At 42.5% G+C, this 14,322-nt stretch overlaps 1 protein-coding gene across 1 annotated transcript; it reads right to left on the bottom strand.

Annotated features, from left to right (window-relative positions):
* Positions 1 to 5,320: 5,320 nt before the first annotated feature.
* LOC121559132 (phytanoyl-CoA dioxygenase, peroxisomal) lies at positions 5,321 to 12,863 on the bottom strand. The gene is made up of 9 exons (XM_041872440.2): positions 12,681 to 12,863; positions 12,227 to 12,282; positions 11,874 to 11,984; positions 11,327 to 11,495; positions 6,952 to 7,033; positions 6,616 to 6,797; positions 6,378 to 6,527; positions 6,143 to 6,274; positions 5,321 to 6,039 (listed from the first exon to the last, which is right to left on the bottom strand). Exons 1-9 carry the CDS (start codon positions 12,744 to 12,746, stop codon positions 5,986 to 5,988), a joined length of 1,002 nt encoding a protein of 333 aa, XP_041728374.1. The 5' UTR covers positions 12,747 to 12,863; the 3' UTR covers positions 5,321 to 5,985.
* Between the last annotated feature and the right edge of the window lie 1,459 nt (positions 12,864 to 14,322).

Genomic DNA, 14,322 nt, shown 5'->3' with positions numbered 1-14,322 from the left:
AATTTTTTATTTTAATCCCTTTTAGAATTAGGCTGTAACGTAACAAAATGTGGAAAAAGTCACATTTTGCGTTAACTTATATACCTTATGTGACATACACAATTGAATACATGATTGTGGTGAATGTTCTACAAAGATAAGGTATGACATATTTGAGACAACATTATACGTCATCTATGAATATTGAATGTTCTGAGAATGTAACCTCTACAAAATAAATGCTTTCCTTATACTGTAGGCTTCACAAGTCATGACAATTACTATAAGATAAATACAATATTTGTATATATATTTTCAGGTATGAGTTTCCATGGTTAGGGCTGGGCAGCACCTCCTACTGGACAGCTGATCTATCTACAGCTATCCCTTTGGTCTCCTATCCAGCGGTTTTAACTAAGCCCAGCCCTGCATAGTTTTGATATTTGTCACTGACTATTAGCAATGTGTTATCGTGAGAATGATTGTTGAGAGCTCTCCACTTAACTACATAGATTCACTGACGCTATCAAAGTAATTCCTCCTCCTCCTCCTCCTCCTCCTCCTCCTCCTCCTCCTTATCCTTTCCCCTGTCATTCTCCTCCTCTTCTCTTCTCTCCTCTTCCTCTCCCTCTCCTCCTCCTCCTCCTCCTCCACTTCCCTTATCCTTTCCCTGTCCTCCTCTTCCTCTTCTCTCCTCTCCTCCTCCTCTTCTATCCTCCTCCCTCCTCCTCCTCCTCTCCTCCTTCCCATCCCTCTTCCTCTCCCTCTCCTCCTCCTCCTCCTCCTCCTTTCCTATCCTTTCCCTGTCCTCCTCCTCCACACCCTCCTCCTCTCCTCCTCCGGTCCTTCTATCCTCTTCCTCCTCTTCTATCCCCTCCTCCTCCCCCTCCTCCTCTTGTCCTCCTTCACTTCTCTTCCTCCTCCTCCTCTCCTCCCCCTTCTGCTCTTCTTACTCTCCTGCTCTCCTCCTTTTCAACAAGTGTCACATTGCATGCGTCAATGACGTCAGACAGTGTTATGCAAGTGCTGAAACGTGTATGTCCCATGTATGTGAGATCTTAGAAGGCTTAGCTTACATGTCTCTTGTATGTTTTTTATATAACACATGCAACATTTCTGTTGTCTAAATGTTAACCACCCATATAAGTCAGATATTATAAGAATCTTCTATGAATCTTGTAAGGGTATTTGCTGCCGTATGTATTACTGACAAGTTCCAGGTAGAACATATAAGAATCTTGTTAAATTCTTCTATATCATTTCCATATGGGCAAGTTGTGATGCAGCCAGTCAAGATGCTCTCAGTGGTGCAGCTGTATAACTTTTTGAGGATCTGAGGGCCCATGCCAAATCTTTTCAGCCTCCTGAGTTCAGCTTTTTTCTTCTTTCCTCTAAAAGGAATCTACCTTCAGTATGTATGTAGCTACAATAATGACAAACAGCCAGACCACCTCCATAAATACTGCAAAGACATCATGCAGTTTACTCATGCAGTAACTCGATGACGCCACCTTAAGGACTGCTTATGCATTTACATCAGGGGTGTCAAACTCATTTTAGCTCAGGGGCCACATGGAGGAAAATCTATTCCCAAGTGGGCCGGACCGAAAAATCATGGTATATATAACTTAAAAACAACAACTTCAGATTGTTTTCTTTGTTTTAATACGATCAACATACAACATAAAGCTGGAGCCTGAGGACAGTGTGTCCAAAATAGTACAAGCACAACATCACTATTAATCATAAAACACGTCAAGTTTATTTGAAAATTCTAAAGAAAAAGAACACACAAACACACAATGCCTCAGTGATTCACATAACTGTTTCACAGATCACAGAACTATATCAGGTGTCATTTCTCAGGCAGAAATGTAGATAAAAATAATGAAATCCTGTTCCCCAAACAAGTGCAAGAACCACAGAGTCAAGAATAGGTTAAATATACAAATAAAATAAAAACAATTAAAAACAATAGCACATCAACATAAAAACATATAAACATAAAGCTGGAGCCTGAGGACAGTGTCCAAAAGCACAACATCACTATGAATCATAAAACACCTCAAGTTATTTGAAAGTTCTGAGGACAAAGAACACACAAACACACAATGCCTCGGTGATTAACAGAACTGTTTCACAGATCACAGAACTATATCAGGGTGTCATTTCTCAGGCAGAAATGTAGATAAAAATAATGAAATCCTGTTCCCCAAACAAGTGCAAGAACCACAGAGTCAAGAATAGGTTAAATATACAAATAAAATAAAAACAATTAAAAACAATAGCACATCAACATAAAAACATATAAACATAAAGCTGGAGCCTGAGGACAGTGTCCAAAAAGCACAACATCACTATTAATCATAAAACACCTCAAGTTATTTGAAAGTTCTGAGGACAAAGAACACACAAACACACAATGCCTCAGTGATTCACAGAAGTATATCACAGATCACAGAACTATATCAGGGTGTCATTTCTCAGGCAGAAATGTAGATACAAATAATGAAAACCTGTTCCCCAAACAAGTGCAAGAACCACAGAGTCAAGAATAGGTTAAATATACAAATAAAATAAAATCAATTAAAAACAATAGCACATCAACATAAAAACATATAAACATAAATCTGAAAGTGTTGCTCAAACTCCCGTAACAGTCCCGTTATTTTATCTTTGAACCGCTTCATGTCTGCCACATGTTGGGTCGCCACACATTTTCAGACAGGGGAAGTGAGCTGCATCACCACCGGCAAGTTGCGTCTCCCACAATGACAGCTTCAACTTGAAAGAACGTATGCTGTCATAATACTGCGCGACAACTTTGTTGCGCCCTTGCAGCTGTTTGTTCAAGTTATTCAGGTGCTCTGTAACATCCACCATAAATGCAAGGTCCTGCATCCATTCTGCGGAATGAAATTCTAACACTGGTTTGCCCTTTTCTTCCATGAACTGTTCAATTTCTTCTTGTAAATCAAAGAAACGCCTCAGCACAGCACCTCGCTTAACCATCTTACCTCAGTGTGGTATGGCAGGCCATAGATGTGGTCTTTCTCTCTGAGAAGGCTGTCAAACTGACGGTGATTCAGGCTTCTGGATCGGATGAAATTAACAGTTTGGATGACCACCTTCATGACGTTATCCATCTTTAATGACTTGCAACACAAAGCCTCCTGGTGCAAAAATACAGTGAAAAGTCTAAAAATCACGTCCTCCATTTGCAGATTGCACTTTCTCTCGAACTTTGTCACAACGCCTGCTTTTTTCCCGATCATTGAGGGCGCACCATCTGTAGCCAGGCTGACAGCGCGGGACCAGTCCACTCCGACCCTGTCCAGCGCGCCGACGAGTGCGGTAAAAATATCAGCTGCTGTTGTTGTATCTGTCATCGGCACCAACTCCACGAACTCCTCGGTGACGGTCAATGTGTCATCAACTCCGGATGAAAATGGCCAGTTGTGCAACATCTGTAATGTCCGTGCTTTCATCAATTGCAACCGAAAAGCGCAATAAATGACTTTACTTTTTGCTTCAACTGGCTGTCCAAATCCACTGAAAGATCGGAAATCCTGTCTGCAACTGTGTTTCTTGTCAGGCTGATATTTGCAAAAGCCTGCCGCTTTTCAGGGCACACAATCTCCGCTGCCTTCATCATGCATGTTTTTACAAATTCACCCTCACTAAATGGTTTTGAAGCCACTGTGATTTCATTAGCAATGAGGTAGCTAGCTTTCACTGCAGCGCCACTGATGTCTCGGCTGTGAGTAACACAGACTGCTGTTTCTTCAGACCCGCCAACAGTTCATTCACCTTCTCTCATCTCCGCTGTCCTTGAAAGTTGTCATATTTGTCGGCATGAAGACTCACATAGTGGCGACTGAGAAGGTTATATTCTTTCAGCACTGCAACATGCTCTGAACACACCAAACATACAGCTTTCCCATTCAATTCCGTGAATAAATAGGATGACCATTTTTCTTGGAACACTCTGCACTCTGCGTCCACTTTTCTCTTTTTTGACAGAGACATATTGGGGCAATGAGGGTGCCAAAGCACATAATGTTAAAAGTAGAAGCCGTAATAAATATCGCGGGGCAAAACAAAGTAGCTCATTGGCTGCACGTGCTTGACCTACTTGCTCTGCCCCGGTATAAACAGTTTGCTTGCTTAACACAATTGCTATTGCGCCATCCAGTGGACGCAATTGGAACAGCAGTTTATTTTATTGAAAAATTGCAGCGCATTTTTTATACTTTACAAAAAAAAAATATATATATATATATATATATATATATATATATATATATATATATTTTTTTTTTTTTTCAAAATCATCTCGCGGGCCGGATTAAACCCGCTTTGGGCCTGATCCTGCCCGTGGGCCGGACGTTTGACACCCCTGATTTACATAAACACATGCAGGTGACTATGTATTGGACAAATCAAGAAAAGAAGATGGTGTTGAGACTGAACTCCTCTCTTTAAGAGTCTCTCAGTAGGAAACTAGGCAGGGAGTCTGTCCTTGGCTCCTGTTTTTCTGAGTGAATGAGTGAGTGAGCGAGCGAGTGAGTGCAGGACAGTATCCTGGCTTAGAGACCGCGTGTGTGTGTGTGTGTGTGATCATGAAAAGAGTATGAGGTTTGTGGGTCTGGATTTTGACACTGGAATTACATGTTTAGGGTTGGTAGGATTTCATGTATGGTGTCTGTCTGATTAACTGATAGACTTAAGGTTTTCCGCTTTACTCTGAATGGAATGGCTGTTCTCCTTTCCATGACACACAGACGCGCGTGACATGGCACACACACAGCCCTCAGGTGTTTTCTTTGGTTCCACAGGAGAGGCACCAGCCCTAGTCAGGAAACATCTCAGCCTCCATTTGAAAACACAGGGAAAACGCTCCCTCACACACACAAATTCTCTTTCCCTCACACATACGTACATCCTACCACATGTCAGGTATCCAGACTGGTGCTGTATATGGAAATTGAAGGTGGATGCTATCCATCTTAATTGTAATGCTCTTTAAATTGTCCTTATTGTCCCATCCCCTATCCCTGATCTCCACGGTGATGGAGATTTCAAAAAGCTTTAGCTGCTGAATATTCATAAGGCTTTTGGCTGGGGGAAGGAGCTGGCTGGGAGCGTGTCTGGAAAGCAGATTGGGCCGAGGGGGAAGGGGAAGGTTTAGGTAAAATACATCAGATTAAGGGGATCAAAATGGTCTCTGAGGTGGTGAGTGTGTGTCTGGGATGCGGCACAAAGGAGTGAGGAAACCAAGAGAGTACCTCACCATCCTCACTAGAACTCCAATGAACAGACAATAAAGAGAGTGAAGCAATTGATTCTGAGTCCGTTTATTGCCAGTCACATCGACAATAATGAAAGGAAATCACATATAAACTAATTTACAAACCGTTTTTAAACATAAGTACTCATTACACTCATTAAAAGCAGCATAGATTTGATTGTTAAGGGAGGTGATGTAAAATACAACTAGGATTCTGTTATATTAAGGCATCAAGGTTACTGGTATTTCATGGCGGACTGGTCTACAAAGTGACACCCTGAGTACCTGGTTTCCAAAGTGTACTAAAACATACTCATATTCATAACAGAAATAGCCTCCTATTCACCTTCATCCACTCACCTCTCTCGTACACACTCCCAGTCTCTCTCTCTCTCTCTCTCTCTCTATCTCTCACATTCTACCTCTGCTCCTCTCACTCCAGTCCACCACACAGTAAGTGCTTTATTGTTAGGCAGAAGATGATCACTTCAATCAATATTTAACTGCAATTAACGTCCCTTTAGTTTAATATGTTAAACACACCCAGCAAACATCCCTGACTGGACTCTTGGACAATCTCTCTCACCTAATGAATACATTACTCCCGTCACTGAGTCTCAGTTTATTGGCTGGTAGATTTGTCAACTCTTTTCAATCTCCTTTGATTGGCAGGTTGTTAGTGGTGAGTGACCGTCACACTGCGGTGGCGGGCTCTCTCACAGATTGGTCCTATCCCCTTGCACCAGACGGCCCCTTACAGCCCAGGTATCCTATAACACACACAAAACAGACAGTTTTAGACACAGCACACTGTTATACACAGTTTATTAACATGTGTTTGATGTGTACTGTATCACTCCTGCAGAGATGTACCTCAAATGTGACATCATCAACAGCATATTTCCTTGCTGCGATCTCTTTCACCTCCTGCCCTATGTTCTCCTGGGTGGTTCCCCTCACGTCAATGTAGTAGCAGTCAGCACTGGCATAGTGGCAGGAGATGGCCTACACACACACACACACACACACACTCTTCCATGATTTAAGGATCCTAGAATGGTTATGTATCGATGGCTTCCAGAGTGTTTTTCAGGGGTGAGTGTGTTACCTTGCGGAAGCCCTGCGTCTGGTTCATTCCAGATCCGTGGATCAATAGAGGGTGGAAGAACACTGTGTCTCCTTTCTCCATCTCCAGGTGCAACCTGGGATGATTGGGGTCATAGTCACGGACACCGTGATACATCTTATTGATCCCGCCCTGAGGAAGAGGAAAGGGAAGTGATGTCACAAGATCTAGTGGGGGTAGTCGTGCTTGTTGAGGATGCAGGTGTGTATGTGTGTATCACCTCCCACTCTGGGTAGTCGTGTTCTTTGAGGGTGCCGTGGTGAGAACCAGGCAGGACCACCAGGCAGCCGTTCTGGCTGTGAACTTTCTCCATGGCGGTCCAGGAACACACAATGCGGTCCGCCGGACGGAATGGAAAATAGTGCAGGTCCTGGTGCATGGGGTGGCGAGACGTCTTATTACCTGAGAAACATAAACATACATTGGATTAAATAGGCAGGCTCTTTGTTTTCACTCTCAAGAAGGTGTGTCTATGTGTGTCTTTCTGGATAAGGGTCAGTGTTAGGGGTTGAGGGTCAGGGGTGAGAGGTTAGATAAGGGTCACACTATTCTGTACCTGTGTCTGGGGGCTTGTTGATCAGCATGGTGTGCATGGCCATGATGTTGGGACCAGTGAAACACTCCACATAATTCAGGATCTGAGAAAGACAAAGACAATTGAAATAATAAAAACTTGATGTGGAAAAAAGAAAGAAAAAATGGAAAGAAAGACAGACACACTGTGTGTGTGTGTGTGTGTGTGTGTGTGTGTGTGTGTGTGCTGCCTGATCACTAGAAATAGACTTCGATTTTGGACGTTTGAAGAACGTCGATATACAGTGCATTCGGAAAGTATTCAGACCCTTGACTTTTTCCACATTTTGTTACGTTACAGCCTTATTCTAAAATGAATTAAATATGTATTTTTTTCATCAATCTACACACAATACCCCTCAATGACAAATTGAAAAAACTGAAATACCTTATTTACATAAGTATTCATACCCTTTGCTATGAGACTAGAAATTGAGCTCAGGTGCATCCTGTTTCCACTGATCATCCTTGAGATGTTTCTACAACTTGATTAGAGTCCACCTGTAGTAAATTCAATTGATTGGACATGATTTAGAAAGGCACACACCTGTCTATATAAGGTCCCACAGTTGACAGTGCATGTCAGAGAAAAAACCAAGCCATAAGGTCGAAGGAATTGTCCATAGAGCTCTGAGACAGGATTATGTCAAGGCACAGATCTGGGGAAGGGTACCAAATAATGCAACATTGAAGGTCCCCAAGAACACAGTGGCCTCCATCATTTTTAAATGGAAGAAGTTTGGAACCACCAAGACTCTTCCTAGAGCTGGCTGCCAAGCCAAACTGAGCAATAGGGGGAGAAGGGCCTTGGTCAGGGAGATGACCAAGAACCCAATGGTCACTCTGACAGAGCTCTAGAGTTTCTCTGTGGAGATGGGAGAACCTTCCAGAAGGACAACCATCTCTGCAGCACTCCACCAATCAGGCCTTTATGGTAGAGTGGTCAGACAGAAGCAACTCCTCAGTACAAAGCACATGACAGCCCGCTTGGAGTTTGCCAAAAGGCACCTAAAGGACTCTCAGACCATGAGAAACAAGATTCTCTGGTCTGATGAAACCAAGATTGAACTCTTTGGCCTGAATGCCAAGCGCCACGTCTGGATGAAACCTGGCACCATCCCTAAGGTGAAGCATGGTGGTGGCAGCATCTTGCCGTTGGGATGTTTTTCAGCGGCAGGGACTGGGAGACTAGTCTGGATCAAGGGAAAGATTAACGGAGCAAAGTACAGAGAGATTCTTGATGAAAACCTGCTCCAGAGCGCTCAGGACCTCACACCGGGGCGAAGGTTCACCTTCCAACAGGACAATGACCCCTAAGCACTCAGCCAAGACAATGCAGTAGTGGCTTCGGGAGAAGTCTCTGAATGTCCTTAGTGGCCCAGCCAGAGCCCGGACTTCAACCCGATCTCTGGAAAGACCTGAAAATAGCTGTGCAGCAACGCTCCCCATCCAACCTGACAAAGCTTGAGAGGATCTGCAGAAAAGATTGGGAGAAACTCCCCAAATCACAGGTGTGCCAAGCTTGCAGCATCATAGCCAAGAATACTCAAGGCTGTAATCACTGACAAAGGTGCTTCAACAAAGTACTGAGTAAAGCAGGGGTGTCAAACGTCCGGCCCGCGGGCCGGATCAGGCCCGCAAACGGGTTTAATCCGCCCGCGAGATGATAAAAAAAAAAAAAAAAAAAAAAACGATTGTTCCAATTGCGTCCACTGGATGGCGCAACAGCAATTGTGTTAAGCAAGCAAACTGTTTATACCGGGGCAGAGCAAGTAGGTCAAGCACGTGCAGCCAAGAGCTACTTTGTTTTGCCCACGATATTTATTACGCTTCTACTTTTAACATTATGTGCTTTGGCACCCTCATTGCCCCAATATGTCTCTGTCAAAAAAGAGAAAAGTGGACGCAGAGTGCAGAGTGTTCCAAGAAAAATGGTAATCCTATTTATTCACAGAATTGAATGGGAAAGCTGTATGTTTGGTGTGTTCAGAGCATGTTGCAGTGCTGAAAGAATATAACCTTCTGCCGCCACTATGTGAGTCTTCATGCCGACAAATATGACAACTTTCAAGGACAAGCGGAGATGAGAGAAGGTGAATGAACTGTTGGCGGGTCTGAAGAAACAGCAGTCTGTGTTTACTCACAGCCGAGACATCAGTGACGCTGCAGTGAAAGCTAGCTACCTCATTGCTAATGAAATCGCAGTGGCTTCAAAACCATTTAGTGAGGGTGAATTTGTAAAAACATGCATGATGAAGGCAGCGGAGATCGTGTGCCCTGAAAAGCGGCAGGCTTTTGCAAATATCAGCCTGACAAGAAACACAGATGCAGACAGGATTTCCGATCTTTCAGTGGATTTGGACAGCCAGTTGAAGCAAAAAGTAAAGTCATTTATTGCGCTTTTGGGTTGCAATTGATGAAAGCACAGACATTACAGATGTTGCACAACTGGCCATTTTCATCTGCGGAGTTGATGACACATTGACCGTCACCGAGGAGTTCGTGGAGTTGGTGCCGATGACAGATACAACGACAGCAGCTGATATTTTTACCGCACTCGTCGGGCGCGCTGGACAGGGTCGGAGTGGACTGGTCCCGCGCTGTCAGCCTGGCTACAGATGGTGCGCCCTCAATGATCGGGAAAAAGCAGGCGTTGTGACAAAGTTCAGAGAGAAAGTGCAATCTGCAAATGGAGGACGTGATTTTTTGACTTTTCACTGTATTTTGCACCAGGAGGCTTTGTGTTGCAAGTCATTAAAGATGGATAACGTCATGAAGGGTGGTCATCCAAACTGTTAATTTCATCCGATCCAGAAGCCTGAATCACCGTCAGTTTGACAGCCTTCTCAGAGAAAGACCACATCTATGGCCTGCCATACCACACTGAGGTAAGATGGTTAAGCCGAGGTGCTGTGCTGAGGCGTTTCTTTGATTTACGAGAAGAAATTGAACAGGTCATGGAAGAAAAGGGCAAACCAGTGTTAGAATTTCATTCCGCAGAATGGATGCAGGACCTTGCATTTATGGTGGATGTTACAGAGCACCTGAATAACTTGAACAAACAGCTGCAAGGGCGCAACAAAGTTGTCACGCAGTATTATGACAGCATACGTTCTTTCAAGTTGAAGCTGTCATTGTGGGAGACGCAACTTGCCGGTGGTGATGCAGCTCACTTCCCCTGTCTGAAAAATGTGTGCGCGACCCAACATGTGGCAGACATGAAGCGGTTCAAAGATAAAATAACGGGACTGTTACGGGAGTTTGAGCAACGCTTTCAGATTTATGTTTATATGTTTTTATGTTGATGTGCTATTGTTTTTAATTGATTTTATTTTATTTGTATATTTAACCTATTCTTGACTCTGTGGTTCTTGCACTTGTTTGGGGAACAGGATTTCATTATTTTTATCTACATTTCTGCCTGAGAAATGACACCCTGATATAGTTCTGTGATCTGTGAAACAGTTCTGTTAATCACTGAGGCATTGTGTGTTTGTGTGTTCTTTTTCTTTAGAATTTTCAAATAAACTTGACGTGTTTTATGATTAATAGTGATGTTGTGCTTGTACTATTTTGGACACACTGTCCAAAGGCTCCAGCTTTATGTTGTATGTTGATCGTATTAAAACAAAGAAAACAATCTGAAGTTGTTGTTTTTAAGTTATATATACCATGATTTTTCCGGTCCGGCCCACTTGGGAATAGATTTTCCTCCATGTGGCCCCTGAGCTAAAATGAATTTGACACCCCTGGAGTAAAGGGTCTGAATACTTATGTAAATGTCACATTTCAGTTTTCTTTTATTATTTTGCAAACATTTCTAAAAACCAGTTTTTGCTTTGTCAATATGGGGTATTGTGTGTAAATTGATGAGGGGGAAAATTATTTAATCAATTTTAGAATAAGGCTAAAATGTAACAAAATTTGGGAAAAAGTAAAGGGGTTTGAATACTTTCCGAATGCACTGTATATGCCTTCCTCAGCGCTCACCAAAAAAAAGAACAACGATTGACCGACGCAAACTCGTGATGCTCCGAGCCGAAGCGCGCTGCTCAGACCACTGCGCACAAAATATAGCAAGCTGCGAGAACACTAACAATACAGATGATACCTGATGGTAATAGCGCATTTTATTTTTTTTGCCTTAACCACTCGTAATTAATGCCTAAGCTTTTAACCTTTCAGTTGTTTCTGTTTTAACCCTGTAACCTCGCGAATTAACCCTGTAACCATGAAGAATTAATCGATCAAAAATAGATGTTCATCCATAATACGTCGAATTTTGAAGGGAAACGATGAGATCTTGATCCAGTACGCGCACGTGGGTCCATGTGTGTGTGTCCATGCAGTGTGTGCACCTGAGGCAGTCTACAGTAGCGGAATAGCTCAGGGTCTTCCTGGAAGTCCTGCAGCTTGGAGATGGCCTTCTGGTCAGGGACGAACTCTGACTTGGCGATGGACACGTCCCTCATCACCACCAGCCCCGGGACCTGCACCTCCCGACGGCATATCCGCTCAAACGCCACCCTGCCACACACACGGGCACAGACACACACATAAGCAGACACACCAACTCAGTCCTTAGAGGAACAGCAGTTTTGTTCATTGTAGCATCACTAATTAAGCCCAGCAGGTAAAGCCATGTGTCTCTGGTACAGAGGAGCAGTGTTCTAGTGTTCTACTGGTGAACCATGCTACATGTTGGGTCAAAGACGGGACATATTGAAGCGCTGGTGGAGAAAGTCAAGTCAAGTGATGTTCAGCCATTTTTCTCTTATGTGGTCTTTTAGTACTTTTATCATTGAGCATGCTATGTTAGCTGCCTGTTTTTTGTTTATCTAGTGTTTTCCTTTCAGTCTCATCTGAGACCTTTCTGTTGTCTCTCTCATGGTGTTGTGGTCTTACCTGAATCTGTCAATGTCCTCCCCAGACACCAGGCCCTTGATAAGGAGGAAGCCATTCTCCTCATAGGAGATTCTCTGCTCAGTGCTCAGCAGATCATTGTCAAAGGAATACCTGGATACAGCAAGTGAATGACAGTGTGATAAACGCTTATTAGACCCTGTGCCTGTGTTACAGTGTTTAGATACAGTGTGATCGTAACTCAAAGTTGAATGAACTACTGAGATGATTTCAGCATTGTGTAATGTGTTCAGTAAGTAGGGCATGGGTCAGTACCTATACTTTTAGACTGTCATAATATAAGGCCATTGACATAGTCAAAAACAGCCCAAATATGAGATTGAGGTGTCACTTACCTCAGTGCTTGTGGTTGATAGTAGGCAACGTTTTGGCCAGAGGTAGAAGATGCTTGCTTTATGCAATGAGTTAAGATCATATTTTATTTGTAGCTATTACACATTTATGTAAACTATGTTAATTATTGTCAACAAATTAAATTGTGAATAGCTATAGCCTAATAGTTAGACTACACAAGCGCGCCTTTTACGCATACATAGCCAATAAGATATCGTAGTCTTATATGGATAAATAAACACATTTAGCCTACAGAAAATAAATACATTTTGCAGTATTATAGTTCCCCTCCCAATGTTCAGTTCGCTCTGAAAAGGCCTGACAATTTACTCATGCCCCGGCCTGTCCTGCGAAGCTGTACCGACACACAGTCCCTGAAAGTCGGTCAGAAATTCCAGCACGGCTCAGCCATGGAGAAACACACGACATTTTCAGTAAAACAGTTGAAAAGGATACAACAAAAGAAGATGGTCGATCTAGATGATTCAAGACCACTTTCAGTCTGTCTGCCGCTCGAGACATTTTGCAAGAATATATGTTTTATTCTGTATTCCTTTATTTTGTATGCCGATGCGTCTTCAATCTACACAGTGACAGACAGTCCTATGGCCACTGTTATGTAGGCCTATGCTGCTGGTGTAGACTACTCTCCAACTAGGTCAAAGTCCACAAGTGAGAAGGACATTGACACACGCGCGCGCGCGCGCGCACACACACACACACACACACACACACACACACACACACACACACACACTCGTTTGTTTTACTATTCTTGTGGGGTACAAACAATTGAGTCCCATTCAAAAATCCTATTTTCCCTTACACCTAACCATTATCCTAACCTTAACCTTAATCCTAACCCTTACCGTAACCCTAAAACCCCCTAAACCTAACCCTAAACCTAACCCATAACCCTAATGCTAACCCTAATTGTAACCCTAACCCTACACCCCAAGCCTACAATATAATTTTTTCCTTGTGGCGACCAGCAAAATATCCCCACAATTTTCCTTGATTTACTATCCTTGTGAGGACTTTTGGTCCCCACAAGGATAGTAAAACCAAACACACAGAACACACACACACACACACACACACACACACACACACACACACACACACACACTATTAATTGAATGGAAGCTTTCCACTATTTCAGCCTGGTCTCAGAGCTAATTTCAGTCATGGTCAACAACAACAACAACAAACAAGCAAACAAATAATTGGACACTAAACACTAAATACCACTCCCCAACCCAGTCCGATGACAACCATCTGCGTGAGAGAAGAAAAGAAAACAGAGCATCTTTGTGACAAACTTACAAAACATGCAACATATATAGCCTTGAATGAACAAGTAGAAGACAGAGATAAACAGACGCAGACTCAAGTGATAATTAATTTAGCCTAAGTAGATCGATCCATGCATGCTTCCAAAATCAAAGGGCCCAATCCAATTCCAAGAGAGTTATAAATTAATAGCAGTAATGGAAAAAGTACACAATTGTCATACTTTAGTAAAAGTAAAGATATCTTAATAGAAAATGACTCAAGTAAAACTGAAAGTCCCCCGGTAAAATACTTCTTGAGTAAAAGTCTAAAAGTATTTTGTTTTAAATATATTTAAGTATCAAAAGTAAAAGTATAAATCATTTCAAAATCCTTATATTAAGCAAACCAGATGGCACCATTTTCTTGTATTTTTAATTTATGGATAGCCAGGGGCACACCAACACTCAGACATCATTTACAAACGAAGCATGTATGTTTAGTGAGTCCTCCAGATCAGAGGCAGTAGGGATGACCAGGGATGTTCTCTTGATAAGTGCGTGAATTGGACAATTTTTCTGTCCTGCTAAGCATTCAAAATGTAACGAATACTTTTGGGTGTCAGATAAAATGTATGGAGTAAAAGGTACATTACTTCCTTTAGGAATGTAGTGAAGTAAAAGTAAAAGTTGTCAAAAATAGAAATAGTAAAGTAAAGTATAGACACCCCCAAAAAAACGACTTAGGTAGTACTTTAAAGTATTTTTATTTAGGTACTTTTGCACCACTGATTAATAGGCCTAGTTGTCAGGAATGTAGGCTATGA

The sequence above is a fragment of the Coregonus clupeaformis genome, unplaced genomic scaffold (assembly GCF_020615455.1).
Source record: "Coregonus clupeaformis isolate EN_2021a unplaced genomic scaffold, ASM2061545v1 scaf2625, whole genome shotgun sequence".
Classification (NCBI taxonomy): domain Eukaryota; kingdom Metazoa; phylum Chordata; class Actinopteri; order Salmoniformes; family Salmonidae; genus Coregonus; species Coregonus clupeaformis.
Note: the sequence above shows the minus strand (reverse complement) of the source record. Positions and strands in the feature narration are given on the sequence as shown.